Source organism: Salvelinus namaycush, chromosome 1 (assembly GCF_016432855.1).
Source record: "Salvelinus namaycush isolate Seneca chromosome 1, SaNama_1.0, whole genome shotgun sequence".
Classification (NCBI taxonomy): Eukaryota; Metazoa; Chordata; class Actinopteri; order Salmoniformes; family Salmonidae; genus Salvelinus; species Salvelinus namaycush.
Window position 1 is genome coordinate 60,328,166 of NC_052307.1, and position 26,229 is coordinate 60,354,394.

The 26,229-nt window shown below is 44.9% G+C and overlaps 1 protein-coding gene across 1 annotated transcript in view; it reads left to right on the forward strand.

The window, feature by feature from the left end:
* Window positions 1-5,767: 5,767 nt before the first annotated feature.
* LOC120052431 (inhibitory synaptic factor 1-like) overlaps window positions 5,768-26,229 on the forward strand; it is a 55,497-nt gene continuing 35,035 nt past the window's right edge. The window contains exon 1 of the mRNA XM_038999334.1: window positions 5,768-5,917. Within this exon, the coding sequence (XP_038855262.1) occupies window positions 5,768-5,917 (150 nt within the window). The remainder of the gene's footprint in view (window positions 5,918-26,229) is intronic.

The following is a 26,229-nucleotide window of genomic DNA, read 5'->3' on the forward strand; positions in this document are numbered from 1 at the left end:
CTCTGGGCACCTCTGTGCACCTTTCATCCAAGCTACTCAATACTGCCCCTGCAGCCATAAGAAGGCCAAACATATCTACATTTTGCAATGGTCATCTCAGTCTCCGGATTTGAAACCCATTGAAAACCTGTGGTTTGAATTGAAGAGGGCAGTTCATAAGTGCAGACAAAGGATATCAAAGATCTGGAAGGATTCTGTATGGAGGAATGGTCTAAGATCCCTCCCAATGTGTTCTCCAATTCATAAAATATTTCTGAAAAAGGTTCAGTGACGTTATCCTCGCAAGGTGAGGTATTCAAAACCATTTTGACCCCTACCTGTTAAAGAACATTTTAGAAATGCTTTCCCTTTATCAAGGGTGTCAATAATTGAAATGTTTACATTTTAGTCATTCATCATAAGATAGCTAGGTGGGACAATCACATATCACAGACATAGAAAGTACATTTTTCCTCAATACTGTAACTATCAGTAGAGAGAGCTAGAAAGGGAGGAGGGGGGAGGGGGAAGGTGTGGTCAAGTGCAAGTGCTGGTTAATGGGTTTTGTGGGGGGGGGGGGGCCGAGGTGAGGAGGAGGAGGATTATTTAAGATACTGTTTACATTTTTTACATTTTAGTCATTTAGCAGACGCTCTTATCCAGAGCGACTTACAGTAGAGTGCATACATTTTATTACATTTTTTTTATTTTTTTACATTTCATTACATTTTACATACTGAGACAAGGATATCCCTACCGGCCAAACCCTCCCTAACCCGGACGACGCTATGCCAATTGTGCGTCGCCCCACGGACCTCCCGGTTGCGGCCGGCTGCGACAGAGCCTGGGCGCGAACCCAGCCCAGCCTGGGCGCGAACCAAGAGACTCTGGTGGCGCAGCTAGCACTGCGATGCAGTGCCCTAGACCACTGCGCCACCCGGGAGGCCAGGTTTAAAGGTTTCAGGTAAGAGGTAAGGTAAGGTTATAGGTAAGGTTTCAGATGTTTTCAGAAGATGGGCAGTGACTCTGTTGTACCAGCTTCAGGGGGAAGCTGTTTCCACCATTGGGGTGCCATGACAGAGAAGAGCTTGGACTGGGCCGAGTGGGAGCTGCCCTCCCGTATGAGTAGGAGGGCCAAGAGACCTGAGGTGACAGAACAGAGTTGGGTTGGGGTGTAGGGTTTGAGCATAGCCTAAAGGTACGGAGGAGCAGTTCCTCTTGCTGTTCCGTAGGTAAGCACCATTGTCTTGTAGTGGACGCAAACATAGACGGGAAGCCAGTGGAGTGTTTAGATGAGCAGAGGAGCGGGGTGACATGAGAGAACTTGGGAAGGTTGTAAACCAGGCGGGCTGCAGCGTTCTGGATAAATTGGAGGGGTTTGATGGCACAAGCGGGGAGCCCAGACAACAGCGAGTTGAAGTAGTCCAGACGGGAGAGGACAAGTGCCTGGATTAGGACCTGCGCCGCTTCCTGTGTGAGGTAGGGTCGTACTCTACGGATATTGTTGAGCATGAACCAGCAGGAGTGAGTCAATGCTTTGATAACCATATGTAAATGAAGAATTGATCTAAGAGATATACCATTACAGGAACACGGAGACGTATTTCAATGTGGTATAGTATTTATCACTGATGTTTTCAAAAGGAGAAAGAGAACATGCAAACCTGATGTTATATTAATCAAAGCAAATGTACAAAGGGAATACATGTTCTACTGTAGAATCCTCCCAATTAGCCCTTCAAATAAGTGGTACACTGTCTGTGATGCTGTAACGGTTGTCCTCCTCCTCTTCGGACGAAGAGGAGGAGTAGGGATTGGACCAAAGCGCAGCGTTGTTATACGACATGATGATATTTATTAAAGTAAAGACGAAACACGAAAATACTTCAACAAACTACAAAACAAATAAACGATGTAGACAGACCTGAACTAGAGAACTTACATAAACACGAAGAACGCATGAACAGGTACAGACTACACAAACGAACGAACAAACGAAACAGTCCCGTGTGGTGCACAGACACAGACACGGAAGACAACCACCCACAAACAAACAGTGTGAACAACCTACCTTAATATGGTTCTCAATCAGAGGAAACGTAAAACACCTGTCCCTGATTGAGAACCATATCAGGCTAAATGACAATGAACCTAAACATAGAAACACATAACATAGAATGCCCACCCCAACTCACGCCCTGACCAACTAAACACATACAAAAACAAGAGAAAACAGGTCAGGAACGTGACAGATGCTGGCAGCCCAAACCACACTGGTCCTCACTACAAACTCATCTGGACCTGGATCCACAGCAAATCTCCCTTAACAATTATGCAAAAGAATCCAAAGGCCTCTTAGCACACTTACCGACACTTACCCACAGGAAACAACTGCCGCTAAAACATGCCATTGTTGCTTTGCTAAAAGACACACAACGTGCTTTTGTTACAAATTTCACGTTAAGATAATTGCCTCTGGAGGGGTTAGATAGATGCTATGATCAAAACATCCTAATGAGGAGAGCAGGGAGAGGGAAGGTAATGCAGTCCCTCCCTGATGAGGTCACAACAACCCCAACCTGCTTTATGTGTTAATGATGCAACAGCCAGCAATTTCTGGACACTCGTTCCCTTAGTGAAGGGTCGGTTGTCTGTGAGTGGAGGAATAGTCCATCATGAGAAAAGAGAGATAGAGTGATACATAGAGGGGAAAGAGAGAGGGGAGAGAGGATCCAGGCAGAGGACACTGTAGCTACCTAGCTAGTGCTGTGTCTTTAAAACGCCAGGCCCCTCCTCCCTCCACACAGTCAGAGCGGAGCAGCAGAGCAAGTTGTGCTGGCAATAGCCTGAGCCCCACGATAAACCCTGGCATCAGCCTGCCTTCATCCGGCAGTCAGCGAGGACACTTCAGGGCGCAGGGGCAGAGAGACGGGACGGAGAGAGAGTGAGACAGACAGACAGAGAGAGAGAGAGAGAGAGAGAGAGAGAGAGAGAGAGAGAGAGAGAGAGAGAGAGAGAGAGAGAGAGAGAGAGAGGCGTCAGGAGCAGCCTCCACAGCTCTGTACGCAGTAGCTCTTTCTGCTGTTTCCCGACGCCGGCAGGGTTGATGAGGATGGCGGGTGGTTTCTTCCTTTCCACAGCATCGTCACTAGAGCAACGGTAGCATCAGCATCTACAGCAGCAACAGCTTCAGCCTCAGCATCATCAGTAGCAGCAGCAGCCGGATCTATACTCTGCTGCTGGTCCCTATTCTTCAGCCGCATCCTCTCTCTGGTGTCTAAGAGTGCTGCTGTCAGGGCCGTTCAGCCCACCTCCTCTTCCAACTCCTCCTGTCTCCTCCTCCAGCCTGCCTCCTCCTCCATCCCGCCTCTTCCTCCACATCTCCATCCTCCACATGCTCTCCTTCCTTCCTTCCGTTGAGACACGGCACTGAATGAATTCTTCACCCTCTGACTGGAGCTGCTTTCTCTGGGAAGACAGTAAGTGATGTAGGGAGAGTGAAAGATACAAAGAGAACAAGTGGGGGAGCGTGTGCGTGTGTGCGTGCATGTGAGTGTGTGACTGAAAGAGAGAGGAGGGTGTCAGTGTGTGTTTTGATAGAGAGATTGAGACTGCAAGAGAACTAGCAGGATGTGTGTGGCTTGGATGATCCTCCTGTGCATTTAATCAGTCAGTATCACCGAGGAGCATAGACTGTAAGCCCTGGACACAGCTACAGCTGCTGATGTAGAGTGAAGGTAAGTGGGTGTGTGTGTGTGTGTGTGTGTGTGTGTGTGTGTGTGTGTGTGTGTGTGTGTGTGTGTGTGTGTGTGTGTGTGTGTGTGTGTGTGTGTGTGTGTGTGTGTGCGTGTGCGTGTGCGTGTGCGCGTGTGCGTGTGCGTGTGCGTGTGCGTGTGTTAATGAGAGGAAGGTGGGAGAGTCCTGCTGAGACTAGATAAAAAAAATCGTAAAGTTCCAGCACCGCAGTTAATTCCTGTCTATCTCCCTGCCTTCCTCCCTCTTCCTCTCTCTTCTCTCTTCCTTGCTCTATTGCTGTTGTGTTCTATTTGCAGTGCTGCTGAGTCTAGAGAGGAGAAGAGAGAGAGGGAACGAGACAGAAAAAGAGAGAGAGGAAGAAAAAAACAACTGCTTTCCTTCCCGTCTCTCCAGGTGTCATGTGTGATTGGCCAGCTTGCCCTCTGGCAGTAGCATCAGCCTGGATTCAGTGTGTGTCTCGCACCCCTGCCTGTGCCTGGGCTCCGGCTGTCCCTGGAGACGTGCTACTGGGATTTACCTCTTACTGCTGGATGGAGATGGCGCAGGGCTTTCTGCCTTTTTGAAAACTGTTCACAGAAGGAGAAATACACATAAAAAGAAGGAGGAAATATAATGAATCAATCAGCAGCACAACCAGGCAGACTGCTGGTCTCCCTTAGCAACAACTCAGGGAGACTAAGAGAGAAGTGAATTGTCTCTTCCTATCTTCTCTGGTGTCTGGTTTCTGGGCGCACCCCTGCAGACCAGAGTGGACCAACAGTCGGATCTGAAAGGGCAGGACAAGGGGCACTGCAAGGGCACGAAGGACACACAAGTCACCCTGACGCCAGGGGAAGGACCCTCCTCTTCCTCCTTCTTTTTCACCTCCTCCTGTTCATCACCATGTTGGTTTGTCATTCTTCCCCTGCACATTCTATTCATTAGTCACATTTTACTCCTTAAGACATCCGTTTATCCTCATTCCTGCCAACTGAAATAAGCCCTGCCACTGAAGAAAATATTGGACATTCTTCACACACACACACAAACAAGCACAGAGAGACTCTCACCCCTCCTCCTACCTTCCTTCCTCCTCTCTTTGACGAGAAATGAACAACACATGTCGGTCATCATCTGAGCATAAAATGGATGTGTGCAGAAGTTGCTTTTGATGTGGGCTATTTCTTTATTCCTTCAAGATTAGTTTATTCTCCCGTCACTTCTGAGAGAAAGGGAACACTGCACAGCAGAGGACACAGGAGGAATATCTCTTGTTTTCAAAAGGATTTGTCCTCCTCTCTCCCTAAAAAAGACAGAAGCCAAACTGAGGGAGTATACTTAGAAGGCAAAGCTTGTCCCTACTGCCTACCAATAATGTAGACCAAGATCATGAACAAAAAAATAGCAACTGCTGGGAGTTCTACTCTTCTTTTATGCTTGGATATTCTGATCTACAGGGGAGGTTGAGCATGAACCCCTTGTTCAGCTTGACAACCTGGGATGCACTCTTTTACAGTAACCTGGCTGACACCAAGTCACTGCATCGTACCCGCTAAATAAGATTGTAAAGGGAGGTGAGTGGGAGGGGAAAAGAGCAACTCCCTCATACAGACGATCTAAATAAATATCCTCCTCAGAGACCGATGCAAACGTATACGCTGACACATGAGATGAGTAGGCTCTCTGGCTCAACACTATTATATAAGGTGTTTTCACACACACCATCTTAGCTCCTGTTCTTTTCTTCTTCCTCCTGTTCCGTGGATCTAACTTGAGTTTTTTCATGTTTCTTTTGGCTTCATTTTTGATACTATCCATCCTGGAGCCATGGATGGCGGAGGGTAACGCCAGGGGGTTGAGCGCTCAGGCCAGGCAAGGTCTTTTGGCTGTCCAGGGGCTTTTAAGATGTTGAGGTCTCCCTACGTGGCCGGGGCCCCTGTTCGGATCAGTAGCACTGAGGCTCCTCGCGGCCAGAGACATGGACCCCGACTCGGCTCCCCCCCGCCCCTGCCCTCAGCCCGCCAGCCCCTGGCCCCAAGTCGCCCTGTGAAGGATGTCCCTCAGCAGAGCTCCGGCCCGGGACACCTCTGAGACCCCCAGCCAGACCCCCAGAGAACGGATCCGCAGCCACATGAAGATGGTGATCAACCAGCTGGACGGCATTCTCAAAGAGCTCAAAGATGTGGCCAAGGAACTCCGGGAGGTGAGGCACTATAGCGGGCAGCATGCGTCACTGTCTCACCTTACTGGAGACTAGGTTCCGGGGATGGGGGTGGGGGGCTGCGGGGGGGGGGGGGGGGGGGGGGAATGGGGGGGTAGATGGGGGAGTTACTCCTTGAGAGGATTGCATTGAATGAAGTGTATAGAATGCATTTCACAGAATAGAGATGCTTTAAATTAGGATTTGAACGAGATGACAACACTTTGGCTTTGGTGCAGGTGGCAGGAGAACATCGGTTTCTGCTTCCGTAATTAGAAATACCATCTTCCTTTTGGCATTCAAGGGCTAATTCCGATATCATCAAGTACACAACAATACGTGTCGTTCAGATGTATTCGGCGTCCTGTGAAACCCTCTTTAAATAGTGGCTGCAGAAGAAGCAGGGCAGAGCCAGAAATAGGGCTGCAACAGAAACACAGGGGAGAGAAGAGGTGTGCTTAGGTAAGACACAGGACTTGGCACTGCACTAGTTATGTAACCATTTTGTTGTCAGCTGGATTTCTACTGTATTTTCACAACTGCCATGGTAACGCGATGAAAAGATCAGTGCGTGTCTGCATCAAAAAGGGATGAACAAACAGGAAGAATGTGTGTGGATCATATAATGGGTGACTGTGTGGGTCTCTATGGAATGTCTACTGTACTTTCGAAAATTAATTGATATTAGAATGCAGAGTAGATGTGTGTGTATGTGTGTATATTTGTGTGCATGTCCATGTGTATATACCTGTGTGTGCAATGTGCATACACATGTGTAAATTCAATTAATCTGTACTAGTGCAGTGCCATCACTGGTACAGTAGGTTCAATAGGTTCCTGTAAATCTCGTCAAAAAAGGAAAAAGAGCAAAGGGTTCTTATTAAACCCCTCCTCCATAGGATGTCCTCCCCCCTCTCCCTCCCCCCTCTCCCTCCCCCCTCTCCCCCTCTCCCTCCCCCTCTCCCCCTCTCTCTCCCTCTCTCCCTCCCCCCTCTCCCTCTCTCCCTTCCCCCTCTCCCACTCTCCCTCCCCCCCTCTCCCCCTCTCTCTCCCTCTCCCTCCCCATCTCTCTATCTCTATCTCTCTCAAGAGTAAGTAGTGGCTCTCTGACACATCCCCACTCCAACCCCACCCTGTCTGTTATCAGCTGCCTCCCAACCTCCATCTGATCAGGGGGCCAGGAGCGGGGGGCCGGAGGCACACCCAGTGACCTGGAGACCCAGGGGAGGATAGAGTCCGACCAGACCAAGGGGAGGGTGGGAGGGCGAGGGGTCATAACTCACTCCATCACCACCACCTTCCCCTGACTTCCCCAGTCTTTCGCCCACTCACCTCACCTCTCCCTCCTTCATGTACTCACATGGGGAGAGGTGCAAAGGCACGGCTCACATCGCTCCGCACCGCTCACACACAGCTCACGCTTCCCTCTGAGCCCAGAAAAACACAACGGGTGCTCTAGTGATTGATGATTATGGGACGCCTGCAAGTGGAATAATGCTGGCTGGAGCTATTTATAAACAAAAACACTAGCTACCTCTGTCTAGCTCTGCCAGCACTAACATATACAGTATTATGGTTCTTATTTCAGAGCCCCAAAAAGGATTCAATACAGCAGCCGATGTATCATCCGTTCTGAAGGGAACACAAATTGAAATATTGAAATTGGTAGCAAGAAATTGCATTATCCACAACACCAGTAGTGGCGGCAGTATCAATATTTTTCAATTTGCTAATTTATTCCATTGTGGACTGTATTAAATGCAAAACGTTAAAAAACGTTTTTTTAAATGCATTAGTGCTCAATGTACCGGCAGATGCATGGCTGCCTAATGTCCCGGAAAATCTCTCATTCTTGGCCACATGAAATGAATAACATAATAGATAACATCTGTCACATAAATAAATTATGAATTACTGGATCTGTTAAAAAAAAGGAATAAATAAAGGAAGTTAGGGTGACATGGTGAGTGAAAGTGAACTGGACTGACTGGGTGGTGGATCATCACTCCATGTTGGAGTGTTGAAGCCTGATGGCTTATGGCAGTAGATGTAAAGATCGGATTATCTCTAGAGGTCCGTAGGGAGCTGGGCTGATTTCAGCGCTCCCAGGGTTATAACCAAGCAGAGCTCCCGTCAGTCCACATACTGTATCAACAGCTCATAAGTGACTGTCTTCACAGCCAGGCCTGAACCCTGGTCATACAGGACCAGGACAGTACGTGGCCCTGGGCCCAGCCCTGCATTCAGTATGTGAGTTATCTCAGACATGCTCCATGGCCACAGCAGGGAAGGCTATCGTACCGTCACCCCATGCCTTCACAGAGTTTAGGAGAAGGGGGTTAAGGTAGAGGCACCATGGCAGAGCCGACAGAGAGTGTTTTTGGAAGTGGATCTAAAACGGTCAATTATAGTATAGCTAGACCCACAGCCTTTCCTCATCTCACTTCAGCCATTGGTCTGTGCTGGAGGTGTGAAGACAGGAGAGGAGATGGAGGCATGATACAACAACGTTACATACTATACATAAAACGAAACCAAGCCATAGAGAAGAAGTCATCATAACAACTGTCAGTTTAGAAGGCAGCGCAATCACATAGAGAGATGCCATTCATCTTATTTACATCCCATTGAGAAATGTATTACAGCAGCTATATACTCGCCGCGCTTCAAGATGTGATGTTTCAAGCATTACCATTCAATTGTGTCACATTTTTGAATCCCATTATGCAAAATCACAGAATGAATAAAACAGAATCTAAATGAAGACTCCAAAATGAAATACACTGATAATATACTCTTCACACATCAACAGCAATAGCAGAGGAATGTTTAAAATCGGGTATCATGTCAACATTACCCTTACAATCTCTGACAGCCCAAAAAATGGAACCAAATGAAAATCCCAGCATCCTCTGCTATTTTCAGTGTGAAATATAATGTTTGCTAAAACTGAATCCCAAAGAATAAAAAGCTATTTCAAATAGCTGAGGAATAGCAAATGTAAGAAAACATCCGTATTGGGTATTAGAGAGATACAAGACTGGTAAATTGAAAGCATTAAATGAGGCGGTAAGGACAGAACAATTGGAGAGTGGAGGGGAAGAGCAGGGACGAGTGGTAGGCACGTCTTTAGATGGAACCAAAAGGGAATAGGGAACTGTTATTACGTGGAACTAGTCATTATGTAGAATCATACGAAGAGCAGAGGACGGAAGATGTCCATGCTCAGTGAGAGGAAAATGCAAATAAGGCGGCCATGAAAAACAGTAGCGAGAATTAACGTAGCTAATGAGAGGGGTGAAGAAAGAAAGACCGAGAGCAATTATCACTGGAAGAGCAATGTGCACCATTTCCAAGAACTCGGAGTCTGACTGCCCAATCATTGATCTGGGAGAGCAGGACAGCCGTCTCTATCAGTGGTAAGCAGAGGGTCCATGGTAGGGTAGCTAGCTCGCCTAACAGCAGATCCATTTCATAAGCGTGGCTGTGGAGATTGGCTGTTACTGTGCAGTTCCAGTTTGTTCTAGAGACAGGGCATGATTGCATCAGCAGCGTCACTATCCATCTTCTCCCCCAAGCTGTCTGTTTCTCTAACAAATGGACAGTTAAGCTAAGCTCGCTATATTGGACTATGCTCATTCACATGCACTGGGTCTGAATATGAATATTGCATTATACAGGCTGGTGATAGAAGCTACCAATTCTCACCGTGGCTCAATGATCCCCGAGCAGCTAGGGCCCCCTCTGATTCATTATTAACAATCAAGGGATCATTGCAAAAATGAAAACGGTCAAAGGAAAATGATCTGATTAGAAAGCAGTTTCCAGGGGAGCACTTTTATGTTTTGTGGCATACTATAAACGGTGCATTGTTTGGGCCCAGTATGATGTGGTGGGAGGAATACAACACATAAACAGCTGGCTGAAGATCAGTCAGAGAGCCACTGAGCCTCCGCCCTGATCCAGTCTGGACTGGGCCCCAGCACCACGTTGGGGGACGGCAAGGGAGTCGGCACACTCGGCGAACTGCCACAGAGCTCAGCACCGCTCACATTTGGTCAGGGAGTCACAGGAGTGCCCTAAATCCAAATCAAAGGCTGCTGTTTCTGCATGGGACGTCTATCCTCTCCTCTGTTTGCACTGACGGTGCCACCATGGCAGGCCAGCCAGGGACGAGGCCACCTGACAGCTGTAGTGTCAAAGGTTGGACACTAGGTGTGCAGTCACAGTGACACTCCTTGCCTAGCAGCACAATTATGACAATTGTAAATTGGTGCACCAACCCAACCTCTCAGGTCTGAAAAAAAGATGATCAGTGTGAGAACAGGTGACTTAATTGGAAAGGTCTTTGTTGAATAAAAAAGAAAATATACAGTGTATGTGTTAAAAAGATGCCCCTGTGGCCACAAACTAATCATGTGTTAGCGCTGCAGGTGGTGATGCTGGTTTCCTTTAGTTTACCTGAGCTTACTTATCACAAATTACAATCAGTCTCTGTGCCCTGGTGGACCGTTTCCCAGAAAGCAACTGTTTCCATTTCCCTGCCAGTTCCCTACTGTAGGTTGACTGCCCAGTCTACCCTGGCCTGCTCTAGTGCTCTCCAGTGAGGGTGCCCCAGCCCAGCACCCTGGTAGCGACTAGCGAGGCGATTTACTGCAGATTAACGGCAGGATTTGGCCAAGCTAAGGGGCTGGAGAAATGCTCACCAGCCGCCCTGCGGGCACGTGGAGTTCACTGGGCAATGCTGAAGGCTTACCGTCACCTCTGAGAGGGGATATGATCATTAAACCTGCCACAACTGGGCCAAAGGGTTTCCTATAGCTTCACGTCCAACCAGAGATAAAACAGCAGTGATGCAATACTAGGTAAATTTGTTCCTCCTTGTTTGACCTCCTATGTGTGCTGAAATTAAATTCTCAAATTTAACTTGGTGATATTATGCCTCTAGCAAAGTTCCTTAAATTCCACACATGAACAACACGACAGAGTCACTTCAATATCTTCTGTATTGACTTCAGTCAGCAACCCCCCCCCCCCCATCTCCATACCTGTGTTCCTCAGTCAGTGTCACGTGACCCGGAAGTGACCTTTGGATGGACCTCATTGACCAGTAGCCAGGCTAGTTCCTCCTCAGAATGACCCATAACGCTCCTATAATAAAACAGAGAGACACTTTAGCAGTGGGACATAAAGAGTTAAAGCTTTAGTGGCTTCTAACCTTGAGAGGGAGCTGTGGAGAGGAGAGAGAAAAGAAAACTGCACCAGGCTGGCATACCGTTCCCCTGAGCCAAGCACCGCTGTGGAGCTACAGCTACTTTAAGATGCAGGGCCAGTGTGTTGACCAGCCCAGCATGCCTGTAAAACCCAGTGGATTAGCTGGCTCTTTGAACTCTCCTTTTCTGTGGACCCTGCACTCAGCATAGATGATAATGAAAGTTCCTGGTTATAGCCCAGGCGAGGTACGAAATTGGCCCTTATATCAAAGCAGTCATCATACCAAATCAACCTGGTAAGCCACATATCTTTTCTACAATGCCAGCTATCTGTGACTAGATACCATTACATGAGGTAGAGGATTGAGGGGGCTTGCTATGCATCTTTGTACATAATGTGAGGCTGCAACCCTTCCCCTTCCTCCAGGGGGGATAAAGGAGAGAGAGGGGAGAGAGCGAGAGAGAGAGAGATAATGGTTCCTCCTGCTGTACAGGCTGGCGACAGACCGGTTGAAACAGCTTATATCAATTGTTGCAATTGTGCTTGTGGGCGTTTTTAGGATTGTTTTTGGCCTATCTTTGAGCTGTGAATAAAACCAGTGGGCTGTAGTTAATGGTGTGAAAAATGGCATCCATTGAAGTGGACAAGCAAGCCCCAGGAATAGAATAGCTACATTACTTGATTGTCTCTGAGCATATTGTACATACGCTGACAAAACCATTTTCATTGGACTTCCAGTGAAATTTCTGTAAGGTTGAATGTCACTGCACTGAAAGGGCACAAATACCCAAGAAGAAATTGGAGACATGTAGGTTATGAATGTGTCTAAAAGTATGAATAGCAACCCAAATTACAACAGTAGGTGACCTACTTCTCAAGAGACCAATTTTTCTCTCCATCGGCTGTACCAGGGAAACGCTCAGGGCAGCTAGATCACTATTACATTATGGTTCGTTGTGACAGACTGAGGAACCTACAGTATTCACGTGGTTTTGGCCAAACTATTAATATCTGCTTTGCTCTGATTGGGTATCATGCATCGACCCAGTTTAGAATGAGCCTATAATGTGATTGTTCTGAGAAGCCCAACGTCATATCAAAAGCTTTAACAGCAGGCAACCAAGCATCTGTGGCCTCAAACATTTAAAAACCTTTCAATCAGGCATTTGATTCATTTGATCAATTCTGGCAATTCTGTTATAGGCCTACCTGACAGGGCATGCATTGTCTGGTTCTTTTCCGGTTTTATGAATGTTTTTGATGATTCACACTGGAGTGCCCTTTAAGTGAGACATTCCACTCCATTCATATCCTCTCATCTGGCGCCAAACTCAGCATATTCCTTTTTTTGTTTTCAAGCACATTGCTTTTACTAAAATGTTTGTAGACTAATATGCATTGCAGTTGTTATACAGAATAGATTATGTCCTGATACAGTGGAAGTCGAAAGTTTACATACACTTAGTTTGGAGCCATTAAAACTCGTTTCTCAACCACTCCACAAACTTCTTGTTAACAAACTATAGTTTTGGCAATTTGGTTAGGACATCTACTTTATGCATGACCTAAGTAATTTTCCCAACAATTGTTTACAGACAGATTATTTCACTTATAACTCACTGTATCACAATTCCAGTGGGTCAGAAGTTTACATTCACTAAGTTGACTGTGCCTTTAAACAGCTTGGAAAACTTCAGAAAATTATGTCATGGCTTTAGAAGCTTCTGATAGGCTAATTTACATTATTTGAGTCAATTGGAGGTGTTACTGTGGATGTATTTCAAGGCCTACCTTCAAACTCAGTGCCTCTCTGCTTGACATCAAAAGAAATCAGCCAAGACCAAGAATTTCCAAACGCCTGAAGGTACCATGTTCATCTGTACAAACAATAGTACTCAAGTATAAACACCATGGGACCATGCAGCCGTCATACCGCTCAGGAAGGAGTCGCGTTCTGTCTCCTAGAGATGAACGTACTTTGGGGACGAAAAGTGCAAATCAATCCCAGAAAAACAGCAAAGGACCTTGTGAAGATGCTGGAGGAAACAGGTACAAAAGTATCTATATCCACAGTAAAATGAGTCCTATATCGACATAACCTGAAAGGCCGCTCAGCAAGGAAGAAGCCACTGCTCCAAAACCACCATAAAAAAAGCCAGACTACGGTTTGCAACTGCACATGGGGACAAAAATCGTACTTTTTGGAGAAATGTCCTCTGGTCTGATGAAACAAAAATAGAACTGTTTGGCCATAACGACCATAGTTATGTTTGGAGGGAAAAAGGGGGACGCTTGCAAGCCGAAGAACACCATCCCAACCGTGAAGCATGGGGCATCATGTTGTGGTGGTGCTTTGCTACAGGAGGGACTGGTGCACATCACAAAATAGATGGCTTCATGAGTAAGGAAAATTATGTCGATATATTGAAGCAACATCTCAAGACATCAGTCAGGAAGTTAAAGCTTGGTCGCAAATGGGTCTTCCAAATGGACAATGGCCCCAAGCATACTTCCAAAGTTGTAGCAAAATGGCTTAAGGACAACAAAGTCAAGGTATTGGAGTGGCCATCACAAAGCCCTGACCTCAATCCTATAGAAAATTTGAAGGCAGAACTGAAAAAGCGTGTGCGAGCAAGGAGGCCTACAAACCAGACTCAGTTACACCAGCTCTGTCAGGAGGAATGGGCCAAAATGCACCCACGTTATTGTGGGAAGCTTGTGAAAGGTTACCCGAAACGTTTGTCCCAAGTTAAACAATTTAAAGGTAATGCTACCAAATACTAATTGGGTGTATGTAAACTTCTGACCCACTGGGAATGTGATGAAAGAAATAGAAGCTGAAATAAATCATTCTTTCTACTATTATTCTGACATTTCACATTCTTAAAATAAAGTGGTGATCCTTTACTGACCTAAGACAGGGAATTTTTACTAGGATTAAGTGTCAGGAATTGTGAAAAATTGAGTTTAAATGTATTTGGCTAAGGTGTATGTAAATTTCCGACTTCAGCTGTATGTTGTAATGTATTATGTATTGGTCATTAATATGACAACTATTGAGAACTATTCATTGTGAAGGGAATTGTTAATTGATTAAATACCTGTTTAGGGCTTTTAACATGTTCAGGTGCTCATTTTCAACCCCTAGAGTTGATGTCAGCATGGAAATCAAATTAGCATAATAAAAAAATCCCCATCAAACTCTGTCTGTTTAAGCTAGAGATATCTTTTTTGCATGAGTTGCGTCTCAATCCACCCCATCCGCCAATGCCCGCTTCTGTGGTGGAAGGTGGCAGGGCTACAGCGCTGTTCGCCAGACCAGGACACATCCCGAAAATCGGTCTTCTCACAAAAACTTTTGCGTAGTCCGAACGGTTTGGGCTTGAAAGTTGAGACTGTCACAAACGTGATGGTATTCTCCGTTTTGCTCTAAGACCCCCACAAGCTTCACGGGACTCGTCTGAAGTTGGTATTGCCGTTGTGCCAAGTTCTGTCTGCAGTGTCCGAACAGTTTGGGCTACAAACTAATGTGACCCCACCATCAGAAGTTGAGCCCCTTACGAACACGCACACAGCGGACAAAAAATTGGACGAATTGGATAGGGCATTTCCACGTCAACGGTATATGGGTCATTTCACGCTAAAAAAAATATACAAAAAGCTTTTTTAAATCTCTCAGATATAGGACAGACACTTCAAATCATACTTCCTTTTTTTAATGTTCTTGTTTGCTTTGTTATTTTTTGTTGTTGGGGGGGTTACGGGTACAGTATTCATGTCAATTTACACACTTTATACCATATGTACTCATAGGCTGCCTCATTAAATAATAAAAAGGTAAAAAATACATACAGAGAAATTATCATATTGATCACACAGGATTTTGTACTAATAAAATTGGTATGTAAAGAAAAATAAACAAAAAGAGGTGGGCTTACACCCCCAACTCCCCATCCTATTCCCCCCCCACCAGTCCAACATGTCTCCATCCAATCCCCCACATCCAACGAAATCCCCCCCACGCTAAATATCCTTTAGATTTATTTTTGGACTGTTTTGCCATGTAGAATGTGGTCTGTAAAGCATTTCTGTGGGCTAATAGTACTAGAGGGTTTTTAAGAGAGTTTAGGCTGGAGTGACATGTTGTCCCAGGATTCTGCTAAACTCAGCTGTGGAAGCAATTCTTTCTGCCTCATCTACAGGTGCTCAACCTAATTTGAAGGCACAATGTCTTAGCTTCAGTTAATGGGCAGTTTTGTTTATCTGTTTGTTATTAAGTGTACGTCTATGTCAGCGTTTGTCAACGTCTTGTACATATTTTTGGAAGCATCTTTTTTCACCTTCTGTAACGTTCGTCGTTAAGGGTAGACCAAGGCGCAGCGTGATTTGGGTTCATCATACTTTATTTAAATGTAAACCAGCGAAAAAATTATAATAAACACAACGAACAAAAAGCTTCGTCGTGCAAAATACATGCAACCAAACAAAGACAAGATCCCACAACTGAAGGTGGGAAAAAGGGCTGCCTAAGTATGATCCCCAATCAGAGACAACGATGGACAGCTGCCTCTGATTGGGAACCATACTAGGCCAACAAAGAAAAAGAAAACATAGATATACAAAAACTAGAGTACCCAACCTAGTCACACCCTGACCTAACCAAAATATAGAGAATAAACAGGGATCTCAAAGGTCAGGGCGTGACAGTAACCCCCCCAAAGGTGCGGACTCCGGCCGCAAACCTGAACCTATAAGGGAGGGTCCGGGTGGGCATCTACTCTCGGTGGCCGACCGTTGCTGGAGACTCTGGACTGCGGACCGCCGCTGGAGACTCCAGACTGCGGACCGTCGCTGGAGGCTCCTTGCCATAGATCATCACTACAGGCTCCGGGCCATGGATCATCACTGGAGGCTTCGTGCCATGGATTACCACTACAGGCTCCGGGCCATGGATCATCACTGGAGGCTTCGTGCCATGGATCATCACTGGAGGCTCCGGGCCATGGATCATCACTGGAGGCTTCGTGCCATGGATTATCACTAGAGGCTCCGGGCCATGGATTATCACTAGAGGCTTCATGCCATGGATCATCACTGGAGGCTTCGGACCATGAATCATCACTGGAGGCTTCGTACGTGGAGCCGGAACAAGTCTCACTGGACTGAGGAGACGTACTGGAAGCCTGGTCCGGGGAGCTGCCACAACACGTCCTGGCTGGATACCCAATTTAGCTCGGTGAGTGTGGAGAGCTGGCACGGGACGCACTGGGCTATGAAGGCGCACTGGAGACATAGTGCGTAGAGCCGGCGCAAGATATGCTGGGCCGTGGAGGCGCTCTGGAGGTCTGGAGCGTAGAGCTGGCACAACGCGTCCTGGCTGAATACCCCTTGTAGCACAGCAAGTGCAGGGAGCTGGCACAGGCCGCACTGGGTTGTGCTGGCGAACTGGGGATACCGTGCGTAGAGCTGGCACAGGATATCCTGGACCGAGGAGACTCACCGGAGGCCAGGAGCGCTGAGCCGGCACAATCCCTCCTGGCTGAATGCCCACTCTAGCACGGCATCTGCGGGGAGCTTGCAAAGAGCGCACCGGGCTGTGGATGCGCACTGAAGGCATGTTGCGCAGAACCGGATAACACGGTGCTTGACCGGTCACTCGCTCCCCACGGTAAGCACGGGGAGTTGGCTCAGGTCTGAACCCTGACTCCGCCAATCTCCCAGTGTTCCTCCCCCCCCAAAAAAATTGGGGGCTGCCTCTTGTGCTTGCTTTGTTGATTTAACTCCTCGTATCGTCGCCGTTCCGCTTTTGCTGCCTCCATCTGCTCCTTTGGATGGCGATACTCCCCGGCCCTTGTCCAGGGTCCTTCTCCCTCCAGGATTTCCTCCCAGGTCCAGTCCTCCTGACCACGCTGCTTGGTCCGTTGGTGGTGGGATCTTCTGTAACGTTCGTTGTTAAGGGTAGACAAAGGCACAGCGTGATTTGGGTTCATCATACTTTATTTAAATGTGAACCAGCGGGAAAAAAACAATAAACAACACAACGAACGAAAAGCTTCGTCGTGCAAAATACATGCAACCAAACAAAGACAAGATCCCACAACTGAAGGTGGGAAAAAGGGCTGCCTAAGTATGATCCCCAATCAGAGACAACGATGAACAGCTGCCTCTGATTGGGAACCATACTAGGCCAACAAAGAAAAAGAAAACATAGATATACAAAAACTAGAGTACCCACCCATGTCACACCCTGACCTAACCAAAATATAGAGAATAAACAGGGTCTCTGAGGTCAGGGCATGACACCTTCTCCACCTGTAAATACGCAGCCATAATTATTGTCACCCTTGGTAAAGATGAGCAAAAAAGACCATGTAAAATAAAATAATACAAATACTGAGCTATATTGTATGCTCCAAATAATTTGGGAATTCTATTATTTTATGTTAATACAATTGCTCAGATAAAAGGATTTTGTTTATAAAGTAATTTAAAGAGAAAAAAATAGAGGTCAAAATTATTGCCACCCATTTTTTCAATACTCTAGCACCCTTGGCCTTGCGAGGATAAGGACACTGAGCCTTAAATGTTTTATGAGATCGGAGAAGACATTGGGAGGGATCTTAGACCTCCTTCCTCCTTACTGAATCTTTCCAGATTCTTGATATCCTTCATCTGTTCTTATGGGCTACTTTCTTCAATTCAAACCACTAGTTTTCAATAGGGTTTAAGTCTGGAGACTGCAAAATGTTGATATTGTGGTCAATTAACCATTTCTTTGTGATTTTGATTCATGCTTGGGGTTATTGTCTTGCTGGAAGATCCACTTGTGGCCAACTGCCTCCTGGCAGAGGCAACCAGGTTTTTGGCTAAAATGTCCAAGTACTTTGTAAAGTTCATGATGCCATTGACCTTACCTCCATTGGTCCCTTTTTGAGTGAAGAAAAAGCTCACATTGAAGAAAAAGCTCACATTGAAGAAAAAGCTCACATTTTCTTTTAAGGGCTACAAGTAGAACACAAAACGATTTGACATAAACAGTTGCATTCATGAGTTATATTGAAAAATGTCAAAAAAGATATCAGGTCCGCCGAGCTTAAAATTATCTCCAACTAGTCAGTGACAACTGTATAGAGTTTGGAGTTTGTGACAGCATCTACGTGAGCGTATTACAGTATTATAGACACTTTGTCCTGGGATTTCCTATGATCTTCTATGTAGACGAACCGCTTACATTCTAACGATTCTTGTGTGGCTCTGTGTCGTTATCCTCACAAGGGTAGGGTGCTGGTGTACTGAAAACAGGCGTGCCAATAATTATGTGTTGTTTATTTTACACAGTATTTTTTGCTCATCTTCATCAAGGGTGCCAATAGTTATGGACCTGACTGTATACCACCATTTTGCACCTGAATCCTAATGCTTCACACCCTCCTGACAACACCATATGGTCCACTATTCTACAATGCTTCAGTAACATTTTAGCAGGCCAACAATACTGTTATACCTTTTTATAATGTCGTTCACAACATCTCGTAAAATCCCCTTGAACGCCCCTCCAACCGGTGATTATTAGTAACCTCTGAAGTCATTTGTCAATAAGACAGCAAGCATGGCAGCATCTTCAGCAGTTTTTGTTAGTAGTAAGAACAAAATACAAATTGTTAATACACAATTGATTCCGTTCATCTTCCTATTGATTTAGAAAGTGAAAGCAGGTTTTTATGAGCGGAAAATATTTAAAAAAAATCACAAGCCTTTCAATGACCTCCATGTTTGATGGCATTTCCAAGTACAAGCACGTGAATGCACCCAACTCAATAATTATGACTTCACAACTGAAATTTATCACAGTTGGTTATGAACACAACATTATTCCCAGAATCCCCAAACTTAAATGTCATTCATTACCTAATTTCTATTCTTGAGTAGCCTGTGTGCATATTTAATCTAAGTAGGGTCTTAGAAGGCAGGGGTGAGTTTCCTAAAACCTCTGAAGCACTAAAATAATTTGAAATCTATTGGTAGGCAAACGGTCTTAGTTCACAAACGTTTTGAGAAACCCACCTCAGATCAGTTGATAGAGATAGGTGTACAATTGGTGACTGACTGCAGGAGCATGGGCCTGGAACTTCAGCCAGATATTTCCTTCCACCCAGAGAGAGAGAGAGAGATCCAAGCCTCCTCTCTCTCTCTGACTATTTATATGCTGCTGTAACCTTGTGGTAGCAGTCACACTCCGCCTGCCACCTGGCTCCACATGGATGACTGCCACCACTGTCATTGTCAATAGTGTTCAGATGCAGGCGTCAGCTGCGTGCGGGCAGGCAGGAGACCAGGCGGGACGGTGGGGAGGGAGATGAAAGATGCACAGACAGACGAGGGGACAGATTAATTATTCAGAGACACAGGTAAGAGCAGACAGCGGGGAAAGGATGTGTCAACAAACTGTTTTGATGATTCATATTTTTGTCCCGGATCATTTGACAGTGGTGGTGAGGGTATGAAAGGGCATTAGGGTTTCGTGTGTACTCAGTCACCCTCTAACAGTCACCTGCTCACCTCCACCTTCAGTGAACCTAGACTCACCCCAACCCGCGACAGGGCCACGAGCACAGCCTTCATACCAAGTCCCTCTCTGCCTACACTCTTACATCTGCAGGCTGGAAGTGAATATTTGGTTATATTGTATCTGTGTTGTTAATAGTCTAGGGTGAGTTGAGCTTACTTCCAGGTGGCATGGCAGAATTTATGCAGGATCTCTAGGGGGTGCACACACACACCCTGCTAAAGTGACATGCCATTTTATATGTAAAGCTACAGAGGCTGACAAGAGACTGACAAGAAAAGCAGCTCCACTGTCCTCATTTCAACTATGACTCACGTCTTCCTTGCCTTGCTCTTGGTTCTGGTGCAGAGATTATTCAGTGGAAATTATATAGCTAGCTGATGGAGATATTGCAAGAATGACTTAATGTGTTCTGATTTTGGGGGTGAAACAAATAATAAGTCGCTCACTTTGCAGCTGTGTCAGCAAGTAAAGCGGAGGTACAGTAATATTTTTAGCGCGCCAACCGTTTCCCATTCTTCCTGTACTATCACTGATCATGTTCTTACACGTAAAACGTCCATCCGTGGCATTAGGTTGCCTGAGTCGTTAATCAATACAGTGGGAGTAGAAAGGGATATGGATAGATGTAGAAGCACACGGTGGCGAGGGTGAGGGATGATGGAGGTTTAGGGGTATTATGACTACAATGACCCTCACAGAGCTAAATCTTCTCCCCCTGTCAAATAAATCTCAGCCCCTGACCCAGAGCTTTCACTTGATTATTCATTCTGTGTGCTCTTGTCACTTGCCAAAAGGCAAACTACATGACTCATTGGCAGAGCGTTTAAAGTCTAGCTGTCCTTGTTTGTCTGAGAGCTGCTGCAATTGACATGGGATGAAATAAAGGATGGAGGGATGGGGGTTGGGGCAGGCCACAACAATGCAATGGACATCTCCACTGTGCTAATGTCATGGGTTGAATTATAAACCCCAGAATCAGCTGTTACTGTTGGCAGAGCAGAAAGTCCAGGGTGATGAAGTGCTTTGCCCAAAGTCAGGATTTTTGGCTTGGGTGAAGAGACCCAGGTCAACACATTGTTGTGTTTGGGGGTCGGTTGTATCAGCATAAAAAACAAAGAGCAGGCTACATGGGGACAATGGCACAGCATCAGATCTCCTGTACTGAACGAGGCTGCAAGTGTGCAGACAGTAGACGTGAAAAACTGTGAAAAACAGAGAAAGGACAAGATAATGTGTGTGTGTGAGAGAGAGAGAGAGTGAGTGAGTGAGTGAGTGAGTGAGTGAGTGAGTGAGTGAGTGAGTGAGTGAGTGAGTGAGTGAGTGAGTGAGTGAGTGAGTGAGTGAGTGAGTGAGTGAGTGAGTGAGTGAGTGAGAGAGAGAGAGAGAGAGAGAGAGAGAGAGAGAGAGAGAGAGAGAGAGAGAGAAGCTTATCTCTGGCTGCAGGCAGCAGTTACTTCCAGAACCATGCCTGGGACCAGGAGGGAGGGTCAGCATGTTTCAGTCTACAGTTCTATGGATGTGTCAGTGGCAGACGCATGACAATAAAAACTGGGCCTGACTATTAAACACCTGTTATTCCTGCATCCACACTGGGAATTCACAGCAGTCGCTGCCTTCCTGATACAGGATTTAGTAGACTAGAAAATAATCTCACTGTTGATGCTGACAAAACTAAGGTCTTTATGAATGTACTCACGTATTTGAAACTGCAAAAGCATGATTGTTTTTCATGTTAAGTAGAGCTGTTCAAGTATTGAGGGCAGATATACTTTTTTATGCCTTTAACATGCATACGTTACATTCACTTTTACAGCGCACCAAATCCATATCCACCCATCCATTTAGTCTCAACCTCACTTGTGTGTGCCATGGTTGACTTTGCAAAAATAGCATAACTCTATCCTTTCCCATCTGCCATGGACCATAAGAAAAGCAGGTTAATTGATTTGTTAGGGAACAATCGAGTGGTGACATAAATGCGAGTTACCCAATCAACAATCAGTCTGCGTCTGTAGTCATGCTAATCAGGTAAATTTTGACGTGGTCATGAACTGCAGGTTAGTTTGGGTTGTTGACTTGTCCTGCATGCTCAACTCATGGAGCATTATGCATTCAGTGAAGTGCCCACATTCCCCAATTAATTTCCTTAACGAGCCTTGATGTGAGCAGCAATGTTATCTTTTCCCATTTGCTATGTAAATTACATCCTCATCTTTCTACTTATCATACCATGTTGGTAAGATCAATGAGAGATTTATTGGGAGCTCGGTCCTGCAGAGTGATGAATGAACAGCAAAGCTGCCATTTTGGTCTCGCATCTTTGATTCATCCAAAAAGGCAAACGGATGCTATCTGTATAGTGCATCAAATATGTTCATGTTCTTTCTTTGAATTGAATCAAGTTATTAGGTAAAGAAGAGTTGTAGAGAGAGTTAAAATGACATATAGCCTTTTTAAGAATTGTGGTGCAGTGCAGAGCAGTATTTGGGGTATTTTTATAAAGGCGTTGGTCTTTGGTTAGGACTTAGAAGAAAATGGTGTGTGAAGAACAAAAGACAGTTGTGCTGATGTAGGGATGATGTAAATCTGCACAACGGGAAAAACACAACGTGAGAGACAGTCAGGAGTGGTGTCTGTTTTAAAAGCTTGTTTGACAGGGCTTTACCTTGACACCAACAGGAGACACTGTGCCCTTTGCACGCACGCTAGCTGTAAATGTCTCTGTAAATGTCTCACACACTCCTTTCCAGCAACACTAATTGATGCCTGTGGCAAAAAGAATCTTCAGCGTTGTAGGCTATGACACCTTTGCAGAAGGTTTTCACTGGCACGCAATTCACACACCGTCAAAAACTTTCTCCAACTGCCTGGACCAGCGGCAGAAGGCAGGACGGCCAGCCAGACAACTGGACCAGGTTGACCATTACTTCTTCTGACTGCTGATTGCTAGGACAGAACTTTGCCTCCTTTCAAAAGTGTCCTGAGCCCCAAATGCTGCAGAAAAGGTGGCAGAGAGACTATGGCAGGAAGTGTCTTAAGACTCTCTAAATCTCAGCCCAGTTCAACACAAACTGTTCTTAACTTAAATTCTGCAGAAAAATTGGCAGAGAGACTATGGCAGCCATGCTCTCAGACTTGTTAAAGTGAAGGGCATATCTCTGGATGATTGACCAGATGATACTGTATACGGTCTCACTCTGGCCTCTCCTAGCTACAGAAGGGAGGGATGAAGGGGCCGTGTGGGGCTTTCCCTCCCCAGGGCTCCGGAGGTTAAGAGCTCTGGGTTCTGGTTTGAAGAGTGGAGCAGAGCTCTGGAGACATGGTGTCTAGTTAGAACGAGGCCTAGTGTGGAGAGTGTCTAGGTAGAATGAGGCCTAGTGTGGCGACACAGAGTATCTAGTTACCCAGGTAGCACATTTGGTTTCTTGAACGTTGTGGGAATGTACATTTTTGGTTTCCCATTGGTTCTGGGAACGAAGCCATAAGTTACCTGATGGTTAAAACGAAAAGTTTTTAAACGTTCTGAGAACGGATGTGAAATTTTGGTCTGTTCTGGGAATGTACATTTTTAGGTTGCAGGGAGGGTTTGATAACGCTATTCTGTGGTTCCTTGAAAGATTTCCTGGGATGTTTTATTAACTTTATGAGAACAAAAATTATAGGTTATTTGAAGGTAATTAAATAACGTTCTGAACATGTTTCAAGAAGAATTTACAAAGCTGTTCATTTTAGACTATTCAAACAGACCCTATTTAAAAAGAAAACAAGCACTCATTGAGATCAGGTGTGGCCAGTTAGTTGGTGCAGCCAACACACCTGAACAAACTTAACATGAGAGGATAGAGAGAGTTTTGTTGATAATGAGAATGGAATGTAGATGTTTTTAAATAACAATCTTACAAAGGTTATTTAGGCGCATTAACACTGCACATTAGCACAGGGTAAAGAGCCTCCTTAGCCCTGGGCTAAGGGAGATTTTAGCCCAGGGCTAAGCGAGTGTTCACATTTACACATTCTAAAGTGGGCTAGCACCAGCCTTAGCTCAGGGCTAGCGGACCCTGCTCCGGAGGAGGGTTAGCACCGACTTTTCGTGGTTAGCCCCAGAAACACAGTGCCAAAATAGCCAGTGTGAAACAGGGTCAAGAACAATACCTATAAAGCTCACTGTCCAATCACAAAAGCTGCACTATCACTTAATTTACATATGCTTGTGATGCCTGTAATGCATTTTGATAAATAAATTCATATTATTTCATCCTTCCATCTGAAGACAAAAACAAAAACTTTCATCCGTACAAAAAATTGGTTGCTATGCCTTAAAAAAATGGTTGCTATGCAGGCTGGCTAATGTCTTCTCATCTAGCCAACTAAAGTTACAAACTCTATAGTTGGAAAGGCAGCAAACCCTCCATTTTTGTCATTTTTCATAGCTTTCTATTGTCATTCAATTGGATTTATCCGGGATAATAATATTGTTGCATGTTTTCGCCTGGATCAGAAATGTTAATGTCTCGTTCATGCACAGCATTTTCCGTACAAGGGCGAGATCGAATTTTAAAAGTGAAACATTGTTTCCGGGGTCTGACAAGCAGACAGCAAGGTTTATACAAACCATCACTGTTAGAAATAAAATGCTAGGCTAGAAGCAAGAAGAAACAATGTGTTAAATTGCTTATAACATTGGTCGCGTGTCAGAGACAGAATGTTGGTCGCATGTTGTGTTTGTCCGTTAACCTAAGGCTTTGGAATACAAGTTTGAATGCTTAGCCCAGGGTTAACAAATGCTTGTGTGAACAGGCAAAGCTAGCCCGGATCCAATCTAGCCCGGGGCTAAGAACAATGCAGTGTTAAAATGCATTTTGTAAAAAGACCCCTGTAGATATAAATATATGTAAAAATGATTTGATTAAACATTGAATTTGGCCTCACTGCTATTATCCCATACAAACACATTTAATAACATATTCATACACGGAGTCAAAATAATTATCAAAATAAAGTTTGTTTTGAAGTGTCTGTCCTATATCTGAGAGATCAGGAAATTATTTTCATTATTTTTACCCATATTGAACCCCTTTTTTTGGGCACTAAATGACTTCCATATATTCTTTCATCCATTGGGGTGGCAGGTAGCCTAGTGGTTAGAGTGTTGGACTTGTAACCGAAAGCTGACAATGTTGTTCTGCCCCTGAGCAAGGCAGTTAACCCACTGTTCCTAGACTGTCATTGAAAATAAGAATTTGTTCTTTAACTGACTTGCCTAGTTGAATAAAGGTAAAATTAAAAAATGTATTTCTTTAACTGGTACCAGCTACCATCAGATGAGAATTATGAGGCTTGTGGGCATCCTAGAGCAAAACAACATATTAATATGGCTGAGATCCCGTTAACGGGATCGACTTGACAACAGCCAGTGAAAGTGCAGGGCGCCAAATTCAAACAACAGAAATCTCATAATTAAAATTCCTCAAACATACAAGTATTTCACACCATTTTAAAGATAAACGTGTTGTAAATCCAGCCACAGTGTCCGATTTCAAAAAGGCTTTACGACGAAAGCACACCAAACGATTATGTTAGGTCAGTACCTAGTCACAGAAAAACACAGCCATTTTTCCAGCCAAAGAGAGGAGTCACAAAAAGCAGGAATAGAGATAAAATTAATCACTAACCTTTGATGATCTTCATCAGATGACACTCATAGGACTTTATGTTACACAATACATGTAGGTTTTGTTCGATAAAGTTCATATTTATATCCAAAAATCTTAGTTTACATTGGTGCGTTATGTTCAGTAATGTTTTGCCTCCAAAACATCCGGTGATTTTGCAGAGAGCCACATCAATTTACAGAAATACTCATAATAAATATTGATAAAAGATACAAGTATTATACATGGAACTTGAGATAAACTTCTCCTTAATGCAACCGCTGTGTCAGATTTCATTTTTTTTTTCGGAAAATGCACACCATACTATAATCTGAGTACAGCGCTCAGAGCCCAAACAAGCCATACAGATATCCACCATGTTGTGGAGACAACAGAAGTCAGAAATGGTATTATAAATATTCACTTACCTTTGATGATCTTCATCAGAATGCACTCACAGGAATCCCAGTTCCACAATAAATGTTTGTTTTGTTCGATAACGTCCATAATTTATGTCCAAATACCTCCTTTTTGTTCGCGCGTTTAGTTCCAAAATCCAAATTGATGAGGCGCAGGTCAGACAAAAAGTAAAAAAAATCCATTACAGTTTGTAGAAACATGTCAAACGATGTATAGAATCAATCTTTAGGATGTTTTTAACATAAATCTTCAATAATGTTTCAACCAGAGAATTCCTTTGTCTTCAGAAATGCGATGGAACGCAGGTCACTCTCACAGGAGCACGCGTGATCAGCTCATGCCAGACACCTGACTCAAAGAGCTCTCCTTCCCTCATTCTTCACAGAAGCATCAAACAAGGTTTTAAAGACTGTTGACATCTAGTGGAAGCTTTAGGAAGTGCAATATGACCCCAAAGACAC